The 26,777-nt window shown below is 40.0% G+C and overlaps 1 protein-coding gene across 1 annotated transcript in view; it reads left to right on the forward strand.

Moving 5' to 3' along the window:
* The window catches only part of DDX10 (DEAD-box helicase 10), a 306,374-nt gene that overhangs the window by 160,151 nt on the left and 119,446 nt on the right, over positions 1 to 26,777 (forward strand). Inside the window, exon 15 of the mRNA XM_033948773.1 lies at positions 2,657 to 2,815. Within this exon, the coding sequence (XP_033804664.1) occupies positions 2,657 to 2,815 (159 nt within the window). The remainder of the gene's footprint in view (positions 1 to 2,656; positions 2,816 to 26,777) is intronic.

Below are 26,777 nucleotides of genomic sequence, written 5' to 3' on the forward strand. Positions count from 1 at the left end.
TAAGTTATTAACTATCAATGAATCATAGGGTAGTTGCAAAAAAATCTTTCATATACATTTTGAATAATTCAAGTGGAGCTAAATAATGAATAATAGGAAAGTTCAACAGATGTAAATTGCAAGTCTTTGCCACATTTCCATAGCTTCCAATCACAATTGAGTTAACAAGCTATCGTTATTAACTGCAACAACTGCAGATTGATAGGAGAGAATCTGTATATTAATTAGCTCTTGGTGCTGTTCCACTTTAAGTAGTCTATTATCATGTTCTGCAATTTTAACTGTGGATTCTTCAGTGAATCTACTGCATCAAATTATTCTTCAAGGAACTGTCAAATCTAGTAACAACTGACCGCAGATCCTTTGGAGTGATATTGCCAGTGATGACTGGGAAGAAGCACCATCAGTTGTTATTATAGAGTATAATATGGGCATAAGTAGTTTAGCCAAGGGCCTTAAGATACCTGCATCTTAAGAGTTGAGATTGGAAAACAAACTCTCCATAGGGGTAATATCTCTTAGAGTTTGTGTCTCTCCCTACAAGGGATGAACTTGTCATCTTCAAAATTAAAGCAAATTGAATGGGCAGGGTTTGTTCATCTGAGGAAAGAGATAGTTGTAAAGAAGGAGCAATACTCACTAAGCCCGATGGTGCTGAGTCAAAAGTTTATTAAATATGTTTGCTCAGACAAGTGGCAAAAAGGAACCTATACATCATCTTGTTCTTCCCAGCCATGAAAAAGGATTCTTACTCCTTTCTTCAAAGGGGAGGGGCCTACTTCTTTGGCCATACCCCTTTGGGCACATGTCCACAGCCACGCCGTGGCAGTGACGGCAAGATGTAGGTTGAAGGACCTCCTGCTGATGTCACACTGAAAGGCATTTGACCATGGCAGTCCTGCAACTAGTTTGGAAGCCTCTGGTGTCTCAAGCACACTGAAGCAGTGGTGGCAAGATGTAAGCTGAGGCAGGACTTCCCACTGATGTCACGCAGAAAGGTAACCGACCATGGTAGTGCCTGCAACTAGCAAAGAAGCCTCTGGTGCCCCTCCCCCCCTCTTATTTGAAGTTTTGAAATATACTGTATTGAACACCTGGTAGTTTATTAAGTTTTATGGAAATGTTAATTACCGGTAGTTCCAGGATTACATTGAAACATGATAACAGATAAAGGCCAAATGGCCCATCTAGTCTGCCCATCTGCAGCATCCACTATCTCCTCCTCTCCCTAAGAGATCCCATGTGCCTGTATCACGCTTTCTTGAATTCAAACACATCTCTTTCTCCACCACCTCTACTGGGAGAATATTCCATACATCCACCACCTGTTCTGTAAAAAAAAAAAGTATTACTTCATCCTATGCCCTCTCATTTTGGAGATTCCTTTCTAATGAAAGAAATTTGACTCATGTGCATTTATGCCATGTAGGTATTTAAACCTTTCTATCATATCTTCCCTCTTCCGCCTCTCCTCCAAAGATTTGATGGGTAATTTTGATGATGAGTAGACTTTGAGTATATTGTTGATTTTGTAAATGTATTGTTAGCAGCTTGGAAAAACCTCAGACACTCATAGGAATTCTATGAGCGTTGGATCTGTTACTATGGCGGCCTGCACTAAAAAAACACTAGGCATCCACTAAAAATGCTAAAAAGGTAAGCATCTATTTTCCTTTACAGAATAGATGTCCTGTCATTAAATTGTCCTTATCATGCAAACAGTGCTAAAATCTGCCCAAACATAGAACAGAATTGAGAGGAAAGGAAAATAGAGCCAAAAAGGAGGAGGAAAGAAAAAAAAAAAAGAGAATAGAGGTTGGCTTTACTTAAATTGGGTACAGCATTCTGTAACCTCATCCAAGCTCAAAACAGTTGCTTAAAAATGGCCCAGATAATTAAAGGTCAGTTAGGGTCGGTTTCACTATTAGTGATGAATATATAGGTATAAGGTAGAATCGTTCCATAGTACCTATGCACTTCCTGTAATGGTATCCTGGTACTTTATTTTTTGTCTTTATCAGCTCCAGAAATCATATTAGATGATGACAGTCTAAAGTCATTTGGCCCATTCATTCTGCCCAGTTATCCTGTCTATTGCTAGGATGTGTGCTTAATAGTGTGGATAGAATATTACTGTCTTTAATACACAGTTTATATGGCTGCTAATTTGTGTATCTCTACCTGCCAGCCACTGCACTTTCAAGCGAGAGAAAAATGTAGTTGTTGTTAGGAGATCTTTGCTAAATTATTTTGTTTTCTTGGCCATACCTCTTGGAATTCATTACCAAGTCTTGTTCAGTTGATTGAAACATCCATAGGTTTTAGGTGTTTTCTGAAGAATTGGTTATTTCGACATGTTTATATCTGATGTTGTCTATACTTGTAACTCAGGAGAACCTGGTTAGGACAGGTTTACCTTCTGAGGTGAATATGGTTGTTTTAGAGATGGCTCAGGGATTACAAGATGTTTCATTTTTGTAATGTGTGTGTTGATTTGATGGTACGCGCACAAGCAGCATAGCAATAGAGTTAAATTAAAAATAGTATAAGACAACAAATGTTTAGTTTATTAAACTTGATATGCCACTGTTAGGTAATACTGGCACAATGGATTACATTAAAAATAACTTTGCATTGTCTTTTTTGTATGTTCTAGTTGATTCAGCAGTGGCCACAAGTTCAAAAATCTGTGAAGGAAATTCAAGGTGACGACGATTCAAATGGCATCAACTTGGATAAAGCAAAGGAAAGGCTACATGAAGAAGACAAATTCGACAAGGAAGAATATAGGAAAAAAATTAAAGAGAAGCATAGGGTAAGTATTCTAATATCATTAACTGCTTCATTATAAAAAAAAAAAAAGGCTGTTGCACAGCTGAAATTTACTTCAACAAAAATCAGCACAAATCCCCAAACACTTTACATATTCTCGTTCTGCGAAAACTGACAGCCATTTGGAGTGCAGCGCAGGACCAAGCAGGCACACAAAAAGTGCGCGCCTGCCTCGTCTGCCGCTGCCGGAAGAGAGCAGGGGAACCAAGGCAGGAGCGTGGAAAGCGCGCTGGACCGCCGGGATGGGGAAAAAAGGTACTGGGTTTGGGGGCTGCTGTTGCCTTTGCCTTGGGGCTGGCTTGAAGTTGGTTGGCTGGCTGGCTTGGGGTTGGCTTGCTGGCTGGCTGCCACTACACATGCCTACCATTAGACGTGCCCACCACTAGACGTGCCGTTGTTCAAGTAGGCTGGAGACTTGAACATCGAGGATAAAAGAATTGCCAGAATGGATTCTCTCTCCCACATGATTGGGCTAGAGACTCCGTTCTGTGAATTCAAATAACAGACGAGGAAAAGCCATGTAAAAACAAATAGTTTATTGACAGAGCTTCCACAGTCTGGGAAGAGCAAGCCCTCAAAATTTCAGTGCTCTTCAAAGAGGAAAACAAGGCAAACAGATTTATACCCTAAGTGACATCATTTGTAATAATTATCATGCTTTAGAATACAATGGCACAGTTGATCACATGACTTCCTTTCTAAAAATGCCTTACATCAGTGTTAACATTAAAAGTCCATTCTGTTAAGTTTTTAAACCCAGCAGGTGGCAGTGTTTCACTTTTCTTCCTAAATCAGTTTTGATCTTTGACCTTTCCAAGTATCAGTCATGTCAGTTACAAAGCCCTACTTCCTACAAACACATCTTGACTTCTGTATGAACTTCAAAGTAGTATTGTATTTTCTAATCTCTAAGAAACAGATTCTCTGTAAAACACCCAAATTTCCTGTTCCTCTGAGAACCTTATCCCATAGATGTATGTGAACAATGGTACATAAATCTATGTCTCGTAAGAGTCACAAAATCAACCAAATCAACCTTCTCAACTTCCTAGCATTAGCTGAAATGTAGAATCTATTTATTACAAGGCCTCATGGCTGAGTTTCCAATGCAATGTGCAGATAACTGTATTTTTTAATGTATTCACTTAAGTTTGATTCATTCACAATCTCAGTTTTCATATCATCGGTAACAACTGTCATACCTGTAAATTCCAGAAATCTTGAACACCCTGTACCCTGTCCCAGCCTACCACTAGACCACCAGTGGGAGGACAGGGTACAGGACACACCATTTGGTTCAGAATTTTTTTTTTCCTTGGTTTTTCCTCCTGTACGGGTGGGTGCGTCTTATGGTCAGGTGCATCTTATAGAGCAAAAAATACGGTATATAACCCAGTCACACAAATACAACCCCAGATAACACACAGAAATTTAGATATTTGTATTCACTTGGGATCTCAAAATAGAAATGAAGATTTTCTTTAACTGTCCTTGGAAGTAATATACTAGGACTCATTCATCAGTTGGCCAAGCTTCTACATCTTAGAAAGCAGAGGAAGTTCCTTTTAAGTGATTTTTCTGCACCCAGACTTGTTTTTTATAGGATGATAATGATTACCCAAAAGTGACTGTCTTGTCTCATTTTTTATGCTTGTTCTTGTCAGTTACAGCTAGCATTCTTTTCTAAAATATTGACGACTTTGTATGTGTTTTGCAGAGGTAGAACTATGCATATTTTCATCATGAGTCGCATTAATTACAGATTTTTTTTTTTTTAATGAAGTCATAATTTTCAGTAACTGTTGCTCCATCATCTATATTTGTTCAAAACAGTAGTTAGCAGAACTGCCATTTTATTGTTGTGTATCTGGACTAATAGGTTTAAATATTAAATCACAGTTCATAATGTTATTTTCCTGATGTTAACCTGCCTTAAACAGAGATATATTGTCTTTGTGCTCACTTTTATTGCTAATTTAAAATTCTTCTCTTTCTACCTGGTTTCTGTTACACTCTTATCATTCACTAACTTTGAAGGAAGTCTAGAAGCCTAGTCTAGGTGTACTTCAGTTAAGACTGGAGTTTAATGTTGAACTACATTAGACTCTCTGTTAACCGGAACTCAATTAACCAGAACTCTCAAGCAACCAGAAAAAAAATCTTTAAATACTGTAATACATTAAATAAAATCAATTTCTGGTGGAAATTTAAGTGTAAACTTGACATGTCACACATGAATACGTCCACACATTGCCTACCACATGTCTGGTAGTTTGTCTAGAACAGTTTATGGTATGGCATAGTATGGGGTATCATATTAGTTAGACTTGTTTTTGAATAGTAACTCTCAAGCAACCAGAAACTACATTTATCTGGCATCTTTCAATCCCCATGGGTGCTGGTTAACTGAGACATAGCATACTGTACATAGCACAGTGATCACTAGACCCTAATGTTTATCTTGGCATAAGGTCAATAACACTGTCTCCGTTTGTTAGTACTGAATCCACTATGGTCTCCCTTCAAGGATACTCCTCCATTTTGGCCAAGGACTTCTCTATCCTAGCTTGGTGGATCTCAGCCAAGTTCCCTAGGGCATGCCCAACATGAATTGTGGCAAGGTTCGTACGTGCCAAGTGAAAGGATCAAATGCACTTTCACTTTCGCTCCCACATACCTTATTTTAGTTGTAAAACAAGACAAATCTACAGTTTTTAATTGGTGAAAGTTTGGCATCAGTTTACTCTTGAACCCTAATGCTGGCCCGGACCTGGTGTTAATTTTCGGCTTTAGAACCATCAAAAATCCCTCTCCCTTTGCAGCGCTGTTTTCTGAGTATTGGTAAGGAATACCAAAAGACCTCATTTAAATACAATTTCCACAAATTTGTGTCCCACACGTTGTTTCCTGCGCTACAGCCTTATCGCATTCTGCACAAATAATGCTGGCGCTAATCCCCTTTAGCACTGGTGTTAGGTTTTAACTATCTCCCCTGTCAGATTCTTCATGCTCAACTTTTTATTTAAGCGGTCTGATCATGTTCTTAATGTAGAGAGCAACTCCTCCCTTTCTATTCACTGTTTGGTCTCTTCTGGAGAAGCCAAAGTCTGAGATGGTTACATCCAAATTCTGCATTTCATTCTTCTAAGACTTGGTGAATACATTTATCCAGTTCTTGATCCATCATGTCAGCCTCTAGCTCTTTGTGTGGATTAACAAGATTTCAATTAATCTCTGGATTTCTGTCTCTTGTACTTTATCGCCTGATTTATGTTGAGCTTTGTTCCCTTCAAGGCTTTTCTTATGTACCTTAACCTGTTTTTGCTTTAGAGGGAGATCTGTTTTTGTCTCTTCCTATGCTTTGTTGAAATGGTGGTCTAAGTTGAATTTTAAACATTCTTCAATAGATGTAAGCTATCCCATCCGAACAAAAAAGTACATTCTCAGACTGCTGACTGTTTTTTTGGGTAAATTTATTTTTAAATGGAGTTGTGAATCACTGCTGTATGTGCTATATATTTTGTCTCCTCTCCTTTTCAGTTCAGTCATTTCTTTTCTTTTCTTTTTTGCTTGAGGCCTTATAGATGTGATGAGATGGCTATGATATTAAAATATGAACGCTATCTCCCTTTCATAAGGATAGGAAATAAATGGCAGATGGCTTAGAAGGCTTCCTTGGTCCCTGTAAACCTTACACTTTTTTATTGAGCAATAGTACTCTAGTTTATTGCAATTTGCTTCTTAGTAGTATATTTTCAGTATGAAGGGAATTAATAATAATGCAACAATTGGGCAGAGGGACACTTATAACTATGACCCCAGTGCTTCTTGATTGAACAAATCAGTTAAATGGGTCTGAGATAAACTCTTTGAAGACTAACGTTCTCATTTTGATTATGCAAAGTTAACCTCTCTTTAGAATTAAGATATTTGTTTTAGCCAGGTTTGATCAGTTACCTCTCTTGCAGACAGTGTATTATTCATCTCAGAATAAAAACACACTCTTTGGACCACACATAGGAAGCTTTTGTTCCTTCAGGTCTTCAGTTTTCTTCTTCCCTACTCCACCAAATGGAAATGAAAAAAAAAAAGATCTCCCCAAAGTTTTGTGGATATTGTGTTCCAACCTGTTGCTCATGATTTATTTTATTTGACCACATCCCCCACAAATGTTGAGCTCTGGAATAAATTACCTGAGTTTGTCTGTCAAGCCCCTTCCCTTGTTTAAAAGCAGACTGAAAACCCACCTTTTTGATATAGCTTTCAATCCTTAACCCTACTCCTCTGCCCTCTAACCCAGCCCGCTGATTAACCGTTCCCCTTAACTGTACCCATGACATCCTGTTTGTCTGTCTTGCCTGTTTAGATTGTAAGCTTTTTTGAGCAGGGACTGTTTTCTTACTCTTTGTGACTCTGTACAGTGCTGCGTATGTCTAGTAGGGCTATAGAAATAATTAATAGTAGTAGTAGAATTTGCTCCTGTCTGCATAGTGCCAGAACAATGACCCACACCTGATCTGTCTCTGATGCTAACCATGACCAGGATCATTGTGTCTTCTGCTATGCTGTATCTCTCAGCTTACAGAGGGGGGCATACCCTTCATCTGTGAACATAGAGATGAGCTTGGATGATAGTGATGGGAACATATTCAGAATAAACGCAACCCCCCAACAAATCGAGCCACCAAAGTCATGCAACCCCCATCCGACGCTCACTCCCTCACACTGCCAAGCAAAGAACCCCCAACCCCCCCCCCAGTGAAAGAGATGCCTACTTCCTCCCACCACCACACAATCCCCCTGGCACTCCCCCATGCCTCCGACAACCCACTCCCCAACCCATTACCTTGCTTACGATGGCTGGCCGGAGGGATGCCTACTTCTTCCGGCCAGCTGGCCCGCCTCTTAAAAATGGCGGACCTTCCCCTCCCTGGTGCAACCTGGGATGCAATGGTGAGGGGCCTGAGGCTCTGATTGGCACAGGTTGTTTAAGGCCCCTCCTGTAACCTTGGGATGTTCTTGCCAATGAGATATGAGGTTGGAGAAGAGGGATTTAACAAAGGTCAGTGGACTTTGCTGCTTTGCTTACCTTCCTCTTCCTGGGGAAACCTGCCTCCTCTTTGCGCAGTGGCCTGCAAGGTTAACACACAGGAGCAAAGTTTGCAGCTGTCCCTGCACCTCTCTAGTACCTTGAAGATTCCCAGATGTGAAATGCTATCATATTTATGACACTTTCTTGAGCCTGAGGTTGAAGTAATCCATTTTCTAGAGGATTTGTCGAGCCCCGATATATAGTTTCTCTGTCTCTAGTGGGCTCACAGTCTAAATTTTATTCCTGGGGCAATGGAGGATTAGAAGACTTGACTAGGATCACAAGGAGCCATAGTTTGAATTGAACCCTAATCCCCTGGTTTTTAGTACGCTTTGCTAACTATTATGTTGCCTGAAGGGATTTTCATAAACTACTTTTACATGTCATACAACTCATGCCACCAACTCATGTTTGAGTCCTAGCAACTAGATAAATTACAGATTTAAAAAGAAATTGGTTTAGTGCTAGTCCGGTAAGGTCACAAATGTGGCACAGTGAGGTTAGAGAATCACTCGGTGATTATAGAGAATCATTTGGAGTGATCATTTTAATATTAATAACCATTTGCATGGCAGTATTGGAGACTGGTAGAAAATTCAGAAAAGACCCTGGTAAGCCATTTTGATAATCTGTCACCAAAATACATGCAACAAAAAGAAATCCAACCAAATCTGCAGAAAAACCACCAAAACAGGAAAACCAAACCAAAAACTGCAGATAAAGTACAAGATGCAGGCAAAAGTTTATTGTACCAAGGTTAAAATGCAGTAATATAAAACCTTTTTACCAACCAAGAGACCCTTGGTTGGTAAAAAGGTCCAAATTGCTCTATGTAATAAAAAATATCAAGTTTGTCTCATAGATGCCGATGCTGTACATCTCATCCTCAAAGTCCAAATTCATGGCCATTGAGATGCAGTAATTTGATGCTTAATCTCAATGCTCCAAATGTCTCTCAGACCTGTTTTTGGCTTCTTATTCAAAAATCCAGATATTAATTTATAAAACTGAGCGGCCTGATGTCCCAGGAAGTCTACCTGAAAACATAGGAATGGCAAACTATACTGATACACATCCAGGGAGGGGGGAGGATGGGATACTTTCTGGTCTATTGTGTGGAGAGAAATGTTGGGTAGGGAGGGGGTAGGGTATTTGTTCTGAAGGAATACTGTAAGAATATTAAGTGATGTTAAGTGTAAAATGAATGTATATTGTATCACACTTATTGAAAGCTTTAAAAATGAATAAAGATATTTAAAAAAAAAAAAAAAAGTTTTGAGAATCTGCCCCTGAATCGCTACTATGGGAGGTAATCGGAGCTACAATAGTTGGGTCTGGATTTATTTCTGCCTTAACTTTGAATAAACATTTCTAGCTCTATTAATTCCCGGAGGCAAATGTGAATTAGAATTTATAGACATCTTCAGGCAACATGAAATGGAGTGTGTACAGTGGCTTTCTCCTGTACCCTCCAAACATTTTTTCTCAAGCCTCGATGCACATTTTTGCCAAATCTCCTAAAACCTGTATTTGCAATAGCCATTCAGATTATTTCCCATATTTGTCTTCCAATTGCCAAAACAATGTCAGAGGATTCAATCCTTCTATTATCTTCAAGAAGAGAATTTACAGAGGAGCTAGCTAGAGAGAAAACAGCAAGGAAGAACTGGAAAATTGAATTGACTGTAGAAAATTTGACAGTCATATTATTGATGCCATGGTCAGTAATGAAAGTATTGTAAATTTAATCGTATCTTCTCGGCTATGATTCTGCAGTAGTATAGTAATTAATCAAATCAGTTTATTGTGAAGGTAAAGGGTACTATGTATTCATAAATTTAATGTCAGATGAATGCAAGTAAAGCAGCAGTAATAATTTAGATCACCGCATATTTTTGGCATCATTCTAACAGTATCCTACCATGTTTTGCAGGCTGAACTTATTCATAGACATGTGTATTTTAAAGGAATATAATTATTCATAAACATGATATACTGTATAAAATATTTTGTTTAATACATTATTTGATATTTAAAAATATTACTGAGAATAAAAACATTTATTTTGACAACTGTGCAGCAAAGTCCTTCCAGTGCTATTGGGATGAGTCTCACCCTTAGGAGCCAACTTTTCAGAATGATTGGGGGAGTGCTAAACCCATCATAAATTAAACCTCCTTGGACAAACTGAACCATTTGCTCAATATTGAGGATACTCAAGCATCTTCAGCCATAAGAACCAACATTTCAAAATGATTGGGGGTGTTAAACTCAGTGGAAATGATCCCATCATTGGCACAGTCATAGAGTTCACTCAATATTGGGGGGTGCTCAAGCACTCACAGAACTGGCTCCTGTGGTCAAAGCATGATCTTCATATGTTCTTTCCAACTCTAATCTTTCTCCTTGCCAACAGGAGGTATAAAAGAGCAGCATTGCTTATACATGGCTACCTGCTCTGCTGGCTTCTGTTAACATCTGAATACTTGGGACCCACATATTTAAAATGTGATGTTAAGTGGAAGTTAATAAATTAGGCAGCCGCAGGTCAACGTCTGGCCATTCAGGGGCATAGAGATGCACCTGGATTGAGCGTGTGTGAGAGAGGCACCAGTGTTTTGGAGCGAGGATAGAGGGAAAAGACCAAAAGAAAGGCACTAGTGGAGATGTCCTTTTGGGGAAAAAGAGAGATTCATTGATGTTTGTGGTGGGGAGGGGATGAAGGGAAGAGAGGCACCTTATATGTGTGGTATTAGGGGGTGGTGTGCCACAAGGATCACACTGCACAGTCAGGGCCGGTTTAATAAATAGGCCCAAGAGGCATGTGCCTAGGGCCCGAAGTTGTCAGGGGGGCCCGCTGAAGAAACAAACAGGACTTCAATTTTTTTTTTTTTTTCCTTTTGGCAGCACCTGGCCCCCTGGAAAGATCGGCAATGCCAGGCCCCCCCCCACCCTCCTGGGAAAATCAGCAGCACCACCTCCCACTCCCCCGGCAAAAATTAGCAGCGCCACCCCCCCCCTTTCCCCGGCAACAGCGGCAAGTTCTGGCAACCATTCCTGCAAGCGGTGCTCATCCAATAGCTTCCCTTCTGACTTAGCTTCCTGTTTCCGCCTGGGCGGTTCGCATCAGAGGACAGCCTTGGAATCGCAGCAGCACCACTTGTAAATTGCAAGTAAAGGATTGCCTGGCCTGGATCTGTCTTCAGGCATAGGCAGGAAACCATGAAGTCCAGCACCCATCTTGAACAGCTTTTCTTTCGGCATCTCCGGCGATTTTGAGTTGCCGGGTTTGTTGATAGGTGAAGTCTTGTTCGCTGAGTCGTAGGGTCCTTCTTCGGGTAGTCCTCTCAGGTAGCCCTTCTGTTGTTGAGTCATAGGGTTCCTCAGGTAGGCCTTCAGTCACTGAGTCCTCTGATTCAGCATCTCTGTGTTTGTCGATTCTTGAGAATCTGACATTTCATTGACGTTTCCATGTCTGCCATCTTCATTTTGAACGACGGCCCCTTCAGGGCCTGTTTGAGAGTGAGGGGAAGGGAGGGAGATGGTCCAATAACAGGAAGTGGCACTTTAGGTTTAGGGAGACAGACAGATGCTGAATGGAAGTGTAGGAGGTGAGAAAGGGGAACAGATACTGAATGGAAGTGGGATAAGAGGGGAGCAGATGTGCTGAAAGGAAGTGTGGAAGAGAAAGAAAAAAGAGCACATGCTGGATTGGGGGAAGAAGATAGAGTTAGATACTGGAAGGGGTGAGGGAAAGAGGTGGCAAGCTGTAGGTAGACACAATGAAAGATGGAAATTGAGGACTGAATAGTAAGAAATAATTTAGACAGAGAAGGAAGACAAGGGAAGAAAAGGAGGAAGGGAGAGGAGAGATGCCAGAGCATGGGGAAATGAGAAGAGACAGGAGGAAGGAAGGAGACAGATACCAGATCTGACAGGAGGAAAGGAGGAGAGAGATGTTAAAATCTGCTTGAGGGAGGGAAAGATGGAAGGGAAGAAGACAGATGCCACACCATGGGGAGAGCAGAGAGAAGTAGATGGATGTCAGACCAATTAGGGAGGGAGAAATGGAAGGGAGCGGCAAACAGTTTCTGGAAGAGGCATAGAAAGAGAGCAGATGCCATATGGCAGAGGCAGAGAGAGGGCAGAAAGTGGATGGAAGGAAGAGAATGATGAGAAAATGAGGAAAGCAGAAACCAGACAACAAAGGTAGAAAAAAAAATTCTAATTGTTGAATTTATTTGTTTTTGCTTTAGGATAAAATATTATTGTAGCTGTGTTGATAATAGTTTATTAACAGAAAATGGAAATAAGGTGATCCTTTTTATTGGACTAATTTTAATATATTTTTTACTAATTCAGAGACCAAAACTCCTTTCTTCAGGTCAGGACAGGGACACTGCAACAGCATATAGTTTACTGACCTGAAGAAAAAGGTTTTAACCTCTGAAAGCTAATTGAGAAATGTATTACTCCAATAAAATGGGAGCCACTAAATTTTCTTCCCGCCATGCCCCATGCCTCCTACCCAAATGCAAAATATAAATTAGTGGGCTTCCCAAAGCCCTGCCAGCTGAAGATCTCTTCCTCTAGGAAGGAAGGGGGGATTTGGTCAGAGATGTTTGGAGGTTGCATAGAAGAAAAACTGTACACTGGCACTGGTATAGTAATCTTTGTTGTTTGTTAAAAGAAATAAAGTGGAAATAAAGAAGTAAATAAGAAAATGGGTAAATAAATGAGGTTGGGGCAGGGGGGCCCAGTGGACTTGTGTGCCTAGGGGCCCTCGACAAATTGATCCTGCCCTGTGCACAATGTTTCCTGAAATAAAAAATGGTTGGGAAGCACTAGGCTATATTATACACATTGTGTATCCTCAGAAGGTACATAGGTCCGTTAGATAGCATTTGGTGCTTAGTCTATATGAAGTTTCAAAATTGGGGGAGAGGGGGAAAGGAAATAGTACTATCATTGTGCAGCAATTTGTGTTAACTAAAATATGCAGGAAATGAAAGTGGATTGCCCTAGGTAACGAATGAGACATCCTTAGAGAAAAATTCTGTGTGACATGGACAGACTGAATGAGTCTTTATCTGCTGTTACTTTCTGTGTTTTTCTGTGTCAGAACCTCTTATTCAATCCTGTCTGGTACCTACAATAATTTGTGCAATGTTGAGAATGACACAGTGACAAAATTCATCACCGTTCCCGTCCCCATGGATAATCGCGGGAAACCATCTCATGTCATTCTTTAGTGTCTGTCTCAACCTCAGACCTTCTACACCAGCAAGGCTTGAGGGTCAGTGGCTGGGTCCATTCATACTCTGATTCTTCTCTCTCTCCTTAGAGAATGACATGGAGATGGTTTCCCGTGGTTATCCGTGGAGATGGGAACGATGATGAATTTTTTCACCCTGTCATTCTCTAGTGCAATGCCACCAATTATGTATGCATCATGTATGTATATAGCTTTAAATATACCAATTATCATGCATGCATCTATCATGTATACATCTCACTTCACAGAGATGCATATGTGATAGATCCTATTCATCAGAGCTTATAGTCTGGTCAAACCTAATGGAAATTATTCCATTGTGTATTTTTGTGCACATATTTGAAGGACTACATGAAGTAGGTAATAAGTGGAGTTAGTTGAAGAGGGAGCACTTTAAATAAATCATATAAGTCATAATGGTCAACAATAGCAGCAATTTAAAAAAAATGCAAAAAACAAACAAAACACCTAAACACTTTAGTAGTCCAACAGTGAAAAAGGTGAATCAAATAACTTTTTTTCTTTAAGAATCGACAGTATTCTGTAAAAAAAAAAAAAAAAATATATATATATATATATTTTTTTTTTTCTAAAGATTAAAAATTGTTTAGATATAAAATTTCTATATAGATTGACAATACATGTATTCTTAGCACCTACCAAATTACTTGTAATCATTTTTCTCTTATCTGAAATAGTTATTTACTTTTCTAAAATATAAGTTAAACTTGAATATATCTTAGGAAACCATTCCAAAAAAGTAGTACTATCTAGAAATCTACAGTAGGAAAGTTATGTAGAAATGGCTATAAAAAGACATTGGCACCCATTATAAGAACATAAGATTTGACATACTGGGACAAACCGAAGGTCCATGAAACCCAGTATCCTGTTTCTAACAGTGGCTAACCCAGGTCCCAAGTACCTATCTGGATCCCAGGTAGTAAAACATATTTTATGCTGCCTATCCTAGGAATAAGCAGTGAATTTCCCCAAGCCATCTAAATAATGGCCTATGGACTCTCTTTTAGGAAATTAGGCAAACCTTTTTTAAACCCCACTAAGCTAACTGATTTCACCACATTCTCCAGCAATGAATTCCAGAATTTAATTACATGTTGTGTGAAGAAATATTTTTTCCGGTTTATTTTAAATCTAATTCTTAGTAGCTTCATCATATGCCCTTAGTCCTAGTATTTTTGGAAAGAATAAACAAGCGATTCACATCTACCATTTCTACTCCACTCAGTATTTTATAGACCTCTGTCATATCCCCCTGAGCCATCTCTTCTCCAAGCTGAAGAGCCCTAGCTGCTTTAGCCTCTCCTCATAGGAAGTCATCCCTATTCCGGTAGTTTGCAAGGCATTTTAGGATGTTTTACCTGCGGATTAGATTTTTATTTGTGAAATGTTGATGTAGGCAGTATCAAATACTAGCTGTTGAACCCCCCCCCCCCCCCCACCCTGCATCCAGACTCACTTCTGACCTCCTACTTACCTGGGGGTCAGTATTAGGGCAGTGGTTTCAAGAGGCAGCAATTCTGCTCCACTGCCGCGTAGATCAGTGTCTGAATCCAAGATGGTGCTAATGATCCCTAGCAGCAGTATTGTGGTACTACCATTAAGGGGCATTCTACCATGCAAATATGGAAGTGTGTCTCCCTAGTGGTATTGCTATGAAAGTATCATTAGGGGGTCATTGGTACCATTTTGGTGTCAGGCGGTGGTTCGAGAAGCAGCATAGTGGGATGGTTACCATCTGGGATCATTGCCCCAACAATACAAACTCCCCAGGTAAGCCCCAGGGTGAAGGCTCAGGAGTGAGCTAGGCTTCTTGAAAGAGAGAGTAAAGTTGTTGTCAATGGTCCACAACTCTGGAATGCCCTTCCAAGCCACATCTGAATGGAATTTAATCTTGAACGATTTAGAATTCTTTAAAAAGCATTTTTATTCATGGATGCTTTCGGCTGCAGACCAATGACTCTGGTCAGTGCAGGCCTTTAAAGGACAAATCTGAATTTAGGAGCACACAATTGCTTTTAAATCTTTTCTTTACTTACCTTACTGTTGATTATGTAGTTCTATTTTCTGATTTTATATAATTTAAAAATTTTTTTTTTTTACCAAGTGTAAACCCCGTAGATGTTTTTACCAATGTTAGAGGAAGGGGTGTAGGCTCCGTGGCTCAGCTGATCCTGGCAGGGGGAATCCCTATCAGCTGAGCTGCCAGGAATCCCTCGAAACTGGCTCAGCTGTTGGGGATTCTTTCTGCCATGATCAAGGTAGTTGGTGAGTACATCTACAAAACTTGTACGTTTTTCACGTGGATGTTTTTATTTTTGTAAAAGGACAAAAAAGGTAGATGTTCTAAGGACCAAAACTTATATCTTGCTCATCTTCAAAAATAAAAGATAGACGGTTGGCAGCTTTGAAAATGGACATTTTTCCTGCTGGGCAAAACGTCCAATCTCAGACTTAGGCATATTTTTGATTATGCCCCTCCACATATAAGAAATAGAACTTGTGAATGGTAGCTTCATTGAAGGGCTACAATTTGAAGAAATGTACAAATACTTAAAAATTCTCAAAGCTTCTGAAATTAAGCATGGCCAGATTAAAAACAAATATGTGATGTTTGGAAAATTTTTAAAGTCAAAACTCGATGCAGAAAATACAGTAAAAGTAATAAATACCAAGACTTCAATATACTGCTGGCATAGTTGAATGAACACAATTAGATTTAGACAGTCTAGACTGGAAAACTAGAACGTTAATGACTATACATCATGCTTTTGTTCCACAAAGTGATATAGATAGGCTTTATCTTTCAGGGAAGAATGGTAGATGAGGTTTATTATAAGTGAAACAAACTGTGGAAGAAGTAAAAAGAGGCCTAAATGATTACATTCTAAACAGCAAAGAACAGCTATTGATCACAGTATGAAATGCAAAATTGTTAAATGTAAATTGAAGAGGAATACTTAAGGAAAATGGTAACCTACCTAGTAGAGCTATCTGATTTCAGGAAAAAAAATTTTGAATCGATTTAATTTTGCCAATTGAATCGATTTTTCAATTCAATATGATTCAATTTGCTTTCTATTATCTAGCTTTAAAATTAGCTGGTGGGGTTTATTTTGCAGTCTCGTTACCGCCCCCCCTTTCCCTCTCCAACTCTAGTGTGAAACTAAACAAGCCAGATTAGTACAGATCGATCCTGCACAATCAATGCCAACAGAAAAGCTTGTCTTTTTTCACACACAAAGAACACAGATATACTCTCAATGAGTCGCCAAAGAGGACTGCAGGGAAGAGGAAGGGGGTGCGGATGCATGTTTATAGAGAGGGCCAAATGTGAAGGCTGCCGGAAGAGAAAGGAGTTCTGGGAGCACAATACAAACCCTGGGAGCACTTCAGCAGGGCCAGTTTTAGATATGCTGGGGTTCAGGACAGAAATTAAGGAGGGGCCCTCTCTTCTACCTGCCCGACACCCAATTTTCCCAGCCATCATTACTACCACATATAAAACAACTTTAAATGACTTCAGATATCGAACCTTCCTGGACAGAACTTTCAAGTTTCAAGCTGGTAGACAGCAATCATGGCTAGGCTATCTCATCGATACCGCTAGGTTGACCTACAGCATCTTCCAGAAAGAACTAAAGACTACTTTGTTTAAGAAATTCTTGTCCTAGCCAGACACTCTCCCGCGAACATAACTTCCACACCTTATCCTGAATTTCTTCCTCACACATTCCCTGTCTGCTAAAATTCCCTCTTCATAATTGTATCCTGATATTCGCTGGTGTTCGACAAATTTCAATTGTAAGATGTAAAATAGTTAATTTCTTATAATTCAACCTATGTATAATTTTTCCTTTCAACCACCTTGTATTCACCTACTGTAATTCGCTGATTGTACAGCTCTTCTTCTTTGTGAACCGCCTAGAAGTCGCAAGATTGTGGCGGTAAAGAAAAATAAAGTTATTATTATTATTCACTCACAAAACACAGACCTTTGCCAAATACAAAACAATGGATCACTTTGAGCTTAGGCTCCCTCCAAATGAACATCTTCCCTGCTGTAGCTGGTGGGGATCCTCAAGCCTCACCAGCTGATGAAAGCCTCCCTCCCTCCCCTGGTCAGGTCCAGTGACCAGAGCTTTCCAAGTTCTGCAGCTGGCAGCAATATTTCAGAGCTGCTGTTGCTGCCTCCCTCCATTAGCTGGTTGCTGAACTGAAGGAGGCAATCTTCAGTAGGCAGGGCTTGGGGATCCCCACCAGCTCAGGTATTTATATTTCGCAATCAGGCAGGGAGAAAATTTGGTACCCATCCATCCATTTGGGGCTCCAGCCCCTCCCCTCAAATCAGCTGCATGGCTATGCCACTGAATACAATACACTTATATTCATGATGCCCATGTCCCAACGCTAACATATAGGGCTCCTTTTATCAAGGTGCGGTAGGCAGTTAACGCGCGGAATACCGCGCGTTCAACCGCCTGCCACGCTAGTCGCTAATGCCTCCATTGATGAGGCGTTAGTTTATAGGCTTGCCGCGGGGGTTAGCGTGTGATGAAATGTCCAACGCACTAACCCCCGTAGCGAGCCTTGATAAAAGGAGCCCATAGTCCATTTAATAAATTCAATTTTTTTCTACCTTGTTGTCTGGACTTTTTATTTAAAACTTTTCTATACCATTTAAAGAAAACAAAATGGTTTACATCAAAGAACAGACATAATATTAGTTCCAGTTTCTCTCTACTTTTTGTCTATCTTCTAATTCTGTTCCCAATGTCTGTTGTCCAATTGTTTTCCCTCTTCTCTCTTGTTCAATTCCCTTACTATGCCTGTCTTCAACATAATGATTTTTATCTTTCCTCTTTCCTCTCTCTTTTTTCTTTTCTGCCTCTGTCCACTCAAATATCACCCTCTTTCTCACCTTTCTTCTCCTTTTTAAATTTTCAGCTACGTATCAATTTTCCAATTTCTCTCACTCCCTAGCTCTCCCATTTTCCATCTCACTCCTTTTCTATTCTCCTATTTCCTTCTATCTGTTCCCCATTACTACATTTCTACCACTGTACTCAGTGTTCTCTCACTCATCTTCTTGCCATCTCCCTTTTGACCTCTTTTGCATGGCTCACTACTTCCAGATTCCCCCTCCCTCTCTCTACTTTTGTCAGGCTATATCTTCCTGTCCCTTGCTCTCCATCCCCTAGCATCTGGTTATCCCATTTCTTTTCCTTTCTGCCCTCCACTTTTCCCCTGGTCTAGTTCTCCCTCTCTTTTCTGTTGTTTTTTTCTCTCGCTTAATGCTGAACAATGGGATGGAGGAAAAAAAGATTCTGATTTTCTCTTTTCCCCTTCCACCCCCAGACCTAATATTTCTCCCTCCCTCCTTCCCCCAGGTCCTCCATCTCCCTTTCTCTTTCCAACTACCCTACCCTCCCATCCCATCTCTCTCCCTCCCTCTGCACAACCGCTAGGTCCACTATCTTCCCTTTCTCTTCCTAAATGTCCTCTCTTTAAGTATTCCCCCCTTCTTCCACCCCACATCCAACTTATCTCCCTTTCTCTTCTCTCCTTCAAGACTATTGCCTACCATCTCCTTCTCTCACCTCTATTTAGGGCCCCATAATTTCTTACCCTTCTCCTCCCCCCACTCTCATTCTACTTTAAAAAAAGAGCAACTAGTCCAGGAAGATTTCTGGCCCAGCGTGACCTCCCCTCTCTATCTGTGCCGGTCCGATGTCAACTCACCTTTGGTCTGTTGCCAAATCCATTTTGTTACAGGGAACCACTGGCTGCAGCAGCGATTCTGAAGCATGGCCTGCAGCCCCCCTCCATGTTTTCCTACTGCCACGGTCTGTCCCCAATGACGCACCTTCCTTTTTCTGTCTTGATGGACTGTGGTAGAAGGAAAGCATGGAGGGAGGCTGCAGGCAGCACTTCAGAATTGCTGCAATAAATATGGATTTGTCAGCAGACTGAAGGTGAGAGCGATGGACAGATACAGATAGAAGGGAAAACATGCCTGCCCACAGGGGGACCCCTCAGAGCCTAGGGGCTCAGGGCAGTTGCCCTGTTTACCCCTCTAACACTGACCCTGCACCCCAGAATCCCATTCAGGCAGAGGGAAAGCCTGAATCAGTGAGTTCGTTTTTGTTTTTTTTTTCCCTCTAAACAAATTGATTCGAATCAATTCAGCCGAACTGAATTGGTGAATCAATTTAAATTGTAAATCAGATAGCACAACTGCCTAGTACTATAGATAGGGTGGTGTAGAAACTGTGGAAACAAATTAATGTAGCAAAAGACAGACTAGAAAACGTGAAAAACAAGCAGTTGCTTGAACAAGACTTGAAAAATACAGAAGGAACTGCGGACAACAGCTTAACAAGGAAAATAATATAGAATGGAAGTGTAAAAATTGAAACGGAACCAGTAATTTTTGCTGTTCAATATCAAACGATTTAACCAAATGCCATGAAGGCAAAAATTGAAAAACAGCAATGACTGTAAATATGGACTGAGTAAAGAAAAAAGGAGCAAATTGTATTCTAGAGGTTAATCAATTATCTTCAAAGGGTAAATTGAAATCTGGAGTCCCTCAGAGATATTTTCAACCTGTACTTTGTGCCTCTGGCAAAGCTACTCGACACTTATTGGTCTCTTTGCTGATGACATCCAGTTAGTATTTTCTTAGATGATGATCTAGTATCAGCCATAAGAGATCTCAATAATAAAGTAAATCAATTAAGTAATTGGCTGTCTGACTATAATTTGGTAATCAATATTGAAAAAAGGTCAGTAATGTGTATTTCCCGTGGTTAAAAAATGGTGACAGCTTTTCCAGAAATTCAAGGCACAAGGGGACAATTTTCTTCTAATATGACTGTTTTGGGTGTTCATTGTGATTCCAATTTAAGTTTCAGTTTGCAAATTAATCACATTGTGAAATCAATTATGTGCGTTGTGCCATTTAAAACTGCTTTTGGAAATAGAAAATCTCACAAAGGTGATACATGCAGTGGCGTACCAAGGAGGGGGGTGGGGGAGGGGGCGGTCCACCTCGGGTGCAGCCTTAGGGGGGTGCACAGCTGGACAGGTCCGGAAAATTCCTGGGCTGTGACGGCACTCAGCGGCATCGGCGCCCCCCTGCCCTGCGATAGCACTCAAGTTTGGCCTCCTTCTCCTGGCATCAGCAGAACTTCAGATCGGCAACAGGTGCTCAGTCAAAAGCTTCCCCTGACTGAACTGCCTGGGCTTAAATAGGAAGCTGAGTCGGGGGAAGCTTTTGACTGAGCACCTGTTGCCGATCTGAAGTTCTGCTGATGCCGGGAGAAGGAGACCGAACTTGAGTGCTGTCGCGGGGCAGGGGGGGGGGGCGCTGATGCCGCTGAGTGCTGTCGCAGCCCCCCCCCCCTTGGTACGCCACTGGATACATGCCTTCATAACATGTAGGTTGGATTACTGCAATACCCTTTTTTTTTTTACTTACCGGTAAGTATGCACATTGGTTGCAGTTGGTTCAAAACCCTGCTGCCAGACTTTTGATAGGCAGTAAAGGATCAGATCATATTACTCCTGTGTTGTAGAAATTACACTGGCTGCCTGTGGACTAGTGCATTAAGTTTAAAGTGCTGTGCGTAGTTTTTAAAGCTTGGCATGCAAAATCGCCACTATATCTGGCAAACAAGTTAACTAGATACTGCCCAAGAGATCCTTTGCTCCTTTCAAAAGGAGTTATTTTTGTTGCCTGATTTTGGTCAGGCTGCATTAGTCTCAACAAGAAGTCGAGCTTTTTTGCATGTGGGCCCTTCTTTATGGAATTCCTTGTTCGACAAGTAATTTCAACAGCACTACGGAATTGCAGTGGTGAAATTATAATTAAAAGGATGTTGAAAACCACCGAATGGATTGGTATTGCTGTAATAAGCTGATGTAAATTGTACTATATTCAAATTTAAAACTAAACTCCAGATTTTCATATTTAAAGATGCCTCTACTCTTTAATCCCAGCTCTCTTTGACAATTCACTTTCACTCTCAGAATTACTTTGGAAAATCAAAACGCTTCTTTTGAAGCGAATCCTACCCTAATGCATTTCCCTTCCCCACTTACCTCCCTTTATTTTTCTGTCTCGATGTATTTACAAACTTCCCTTCTCCTACTTTCCCCTCGTGTCATGTACGTCAGTGTATAAATGCTCCCGTACTTTTAGCTTTAGATACGATTTTTATTTTCTTTTTGACATTTTCTTTTTAAATCTCATTTTATTGTTAACCATTTAGATATCTGTTTGATAAACGGTATATCAAAAATAAAGGAAACTTGAAAACGTAAACTTGCACCATTGAATGTTAACAGCATAACATTAGAATTCGCAATTAGTCATTTTACACATTTACTGTTACATTCAATAAAACACATACAACCTTTTTCTTGTGGCATAAATAACTGGCCGCAGCTTTATTTCATAATTTGACAATGCTCAAAACTCAATACTTAAACTTTAACATTTAACAATTCCCAATGCGGCAATCCCCCAAACCCCATTTTTCATGAGCTATTCGGTAACGAAGGTAGCTCCCCCCTCTTATCAACCCCCTCCAACTTCATCCCTATGATGATCTATGGTATCGTCAGATCACCATCCCCACCCCTCTCATGGCGGTGCCGCCCATGAGTTATCCATTACAATTCTCCCTTCAAGATATATTAATTCACTCCCCCAGCCGCATTTCATACTATTTATTTTGTCCATTCGGCCCCATTTCCCCTATCAAACTGCGACCGCCCTCCCTTCCTAAACCCAATTCCCGTAACCCTGTACATATTCTCCCCCATACCCTTCACCAAGAATCCCCCCATTATCCATCCCAAAAACAGGTGGGCAAGCAGGGAAAATTATTTTTTCCCAAACCACCAAACAAACCTCCCACCTCCTTTCAATTTCCAAGAATGAGACTCCCGCCCAAACTCCTCACACTCTCCACCAATCACTCCCCCCCCTTTATCCAATCATACTTCTTATCCAGTACCCTCACAGTCTTAAATCCAACCAATCCCTTTTTTCTTTTTTCCTTCACACACTCATACCTCATCCTATCTTCTTCCCCCCCCCACACCCACCTAATCCCTAACTTCTTCAATGCCTATGCTCATCTAATGTTATTGTCCCACCAGTTAAAACTAGTGGGACCCTTATAAATCAAGAATAATAAATCCAATCCAATCCTATCATGGAGGACCACCAGCCATCAGCGTTTCTATAAATCCCTAATGAATATGCATGAGAGAGATTTCATTAATGGAGGTGACAAGCATGCAAATCAGTCTCATACATATTCATTAGGCATAGCCTGAAAACCTCACTGGCACAAGTACACATGCTGACAAGAACATGCACTTCTGCACTGCGCTTTTCCAGCAGCGCAGTTTGGGTGCGGTTAAGTTGTGAGGTACCTGCATAGTTTATAAAATATGTGCTTATCTCCACACAAATGCCTGGAGGTAGACCAAGTTTATTCAAGTTCAAGTTTATTAATTTTAATATACCGACCATCGACGGACACCTGGCTGGTTTGCAATGTTAAAAATGAAAGGTTAAAAATTATTATAAGGGGAGGGGAAGTGTGAACATTAAATGGACAAATTACAAGTACGAACATGAGCTTGAGGGGAAAGGGAAAGTTAATAATTACATCATCAAAAAAAAAAATTTAAAGGAGAGGAAGAGAGGGGGAGGCTATAACTTCAGGAAAGGGGATCGCTTCTTAAAAGCGGTTCATATTTAGTTTTCTAGCTGTTGGAGAAGAAATATTTAAATGCTATGGAATACGTCTTTGAATAAAAACGTTTTTACTTTAATTTTTAATTTGTCAAGTGAATTTTCAAGGCGGAGTTGAAGTGGCATGGCATTCCATAAAGTTGGAGCTACAATGGAGAAATTAGTTTTTCTAGTGTAATAGAATTCTTTGATGGAAGGTATAGTCAGTAGATTCTGATCAGCTGATCTAAGAGTCCGGGAAGGGCAAAAAGGGATGATGAGTTTATCGAGAAAAGATGGGAGATGTGAAAGTTTGATTTTATAGACCAGCATTAAAGTTTTATAGGTGCTACGGTGGGTAATGGGTAGCCACTGCTACCCACTGCTGGAGGTGTCAGACAGACATAGACAAAACAGAAAAAGGCACCAAAGTCTAGTTTCAAAACAATAAATACCAGTGCACCACTATTCATATGTTCAAATCACATGTTCATCAGAATGCCACACGATAGAATTGTGTGGTAGCCATCCTCATTGGAACTTTTTATAATGTGATATTTTTGAACTCGTGTGCAATTATTTACGTAATATAATTTATAAAGTGTCGGTGCTATCTAAAACCAAATGTTTTAAGATATTCTATATGTGAAGTTAACTTAGCTTTAGAAGCGGGTCTGCTTCATTCCCCACCGATGCGTTTCAAGTTTTTCTTCAGGGTCGGGGACATGAAGAGCAGAGTTAGCCGGGATTTGTAGTATAACGCTAATCCATAGTGATACTATCCGGGGCTACAAGACAGACATAGAAACATGATGGCAAATAAAGGCCAAATGGCCCATCCAATCTGCTCATCCGCAGTAACCATTATCTCTTCCTCTTTCTAAGAGATTCCATGTACCTATCCCACACCTTCTTGAATTCAGGCAGTCTGTCTCCACCATCTCTTCCAGGAGACTGTTTCACACATCTAACACCCTTTCCATAAAAAAAGTATTTCCCTATATTACTCCTGAGCTTTTCAACTCGTAACTTCTTCCTATGCCCTCTCATGAAAGAGCTTCCTTTCAAATAAAAGAGACTCGACTCATACGCATTTACGCCACATAAGTATTTAAATGTCTCTATCATATCTCTTCCGCCTTTCCTCCAAAGTATACATACATCCTCATTCAATTTTTACTAGGCGCCCTATTATAATATTATCCCCATATGATGAAGGAATCTTTGCACGGTAGTACACCAAGGTTTTAGGAAGGAATTCATGAACGGGCACTAACCGATTTAGCATGGGCATCTTAGCATTTTGCATATACTAAATTGGTTAGTGCCCCCTTTAATATTTCAGATTAATCCTCCTGTGTGGGCCAGCTGCATTAATTCTTTCATGCATGGCATGAATTAGAGCTAGCTGATTTTAAAATAAATTCTATTATCAAAAATAAGCCCTTAGCATCAAAACCTAAACAGTATGCACATGCACAGTGGGGGTTTAACATTTCCAGCAGAGCTTTACAATGAAGCAGCAATGGCAAAATGTGATGATGAAAATGAAAAGAAAACAATAGAACAAGTAGCAGTTCAAAGTAAACATGAAAAGTTCTTCCGCTAAAAAGGTATAATAAAAGCATAAACGGGTGTTACAGATTTTGGAGGAAAAAGCGAAAAGTTCTGAGCAAAAGCACTCACAACATTCACATCAGACCAGCTGGTGTCTTGTCTACACTTTGAACTCCATGGATCAGGGAGTCTCTCTTATAAAGCTGTACAGCATTCAAGAATACATTGAGAATGCTAATATGTGAACAATAAAGAACACTTTTAGAAAGAGCATTTGAGCGGAGCCCTGAACAAGAAAAGAAAATATATCAGAGGTTGTGGGGAAAAGCATGAATTCACTTGTAATACCCACCAGCCCTTTACATTTGTGAAAGTTTCTTGCAGTGAGAAAATGTTGTATTAGCCATGTTAACTTGAAACTTGGGATGCTTTTAACTGAGTTATGCTTATTTTATATCCTCAGGATACTCGTTAGAGTAATAGTAAGGTCGAAAAGCGAAAATTGAGCGGGTAACCTTTCCCCCATGCTTTTGTTTCATAACCTTACCCTTTTTTATTTGATTTACAAATTGTATTTAATCCTTTTTTCATATTTTTTCCCTCTGTGTTTGTCTGGTACACAGGCGTGTTAATTGTCTAGTTTGAGTAATGTGTTTTTTTTTGGGTTTTTTTTTTACCCCAATCTTACTAGTACTTGTAAATCGCATTGAATTAAGATTTTGCAATCAAAATCAAATTTTTATTAAACTTGAAACATAATCTACTTTGAAAGGTAATGAATAGAAACAAAAAGGAAGAGAAGTTATTTGACTAACTTTATTACATTTTTACGAATCTGCCCAATAAAAAGGGGTATCATCTTTTTAAAAAAAAATTTGTATTCATTACTTTTCAATGAGAGAAACAGTATGGGTGAATATGAGTACACCATCTAAACTAGGAAGGGAAGGTCCTTTGTTTCTAAATCAACTGGCGCTCTAAGAGTCACTAATCGTGTAAGCCAGTGTCTCTCAAACTGTGTGTCATGGCACAGTGGTGTGTCCCGAAGAGATTCCGTGTGTGCTATGAGAGATTCCCTTCATAAGTATGCACTAGAATAGATGACATGCACATTGCGTACATAAGAATCTGTCAATGCTATGAACGTTTGTGTGTGTGTAAGGATACAACTTCCCAGACAAGCATCATTCTTTGATGTGATTGGTCCTGGAAAACTAATGGCAAGTAAGTTTTATTTTTAATGCAGTAGTTATTCTAACTTGAGCAACAAAGCAATCAAGGCTTTGTTACTATTTGGATCTTCTTATCTTTGCGAACTTGGATTTTCAGCTCTGGCAGAAATTAAATTTTTAAAAAAAGAAGACGATTACAAATGGTGTACTACTCAGCCCAAAGTGTACTACTCAACGGGGCCCTATCGAAACCAAAACCAGTCAAGTATAGTGTTATCTAAGGGACTCTACTATCCCCTCTATTATTTAATCTCTATATTAGACCACTCCTGGACATAGCCCACAAAGACCAAATCCTGATTCACACCTTTGCTGATGACATCCAACTCACCCTCTGGGAGAAACCCATGACTAAAAGTACAAAAAAAATCCTATAATGGATATACAAAGTGTTGGAAAAGAAAGATTGAGAATCTAAGAAAACCGCTTAGAATTAGATAGATAAACCTTAAATCAAGACTGACTGGTTCCAAGTTTCCATTATCGATCCTCTAAACCTCCCCCTCCTTATTCTAAAACTCTTCTGCTGCATTCAGTATTTCTTTATTAATCTTTCTTCACTTAAATTTAACCCCGCCCTAAATGAGGAGTGACACATGTTTATAGACATGCAGTGCCACCCGAGAACCCTTGAAAAAGCCATTAAAGTTGGCGAAACGGGTCCTGTCAGGGTTTGAATATCTGCATTTTTAAGATAAGTGATAAAGTTTCTCTGCTGGGTTAAATTTACTCCGGAGCCTCTCATTGCAGAGTTTCCTTTCAAATGAAAGACTCAACTCATGCACATTTATATTACATAGTTATTTAAATGTATCTATCATATCTCCTCTCTCCCATCTTTCCTCCAAAGTATACAGATTGAGATCTTTATATCTGTCCCCATACGCCTTATCACGAAGACCACACACCATTTTAGTAGTCTTCCTCTGGGCCGACTCCACTCTTTTTATATCTTTTTGAAGGTGCAGCCTCCAGAATTGTACACAATATTGTAAATGAGGTCTTATACAGAGG

The sequence above is a fragment of the Geotrypetes seraphini genome, chromosome 6 (genome assembly GCF_902459505.1).
Source record: "Geotrypetes seraphini chromosome 6, aGeoSer1.1, whole genome shotgun sequence".
NCBI classification, from domain to species: Eukaryota; Metazoa; Chordata; class Amphibia; order Gymnophiona; family Dermophiidae; genus Geotrypetes; species Geotrypetes seraphini.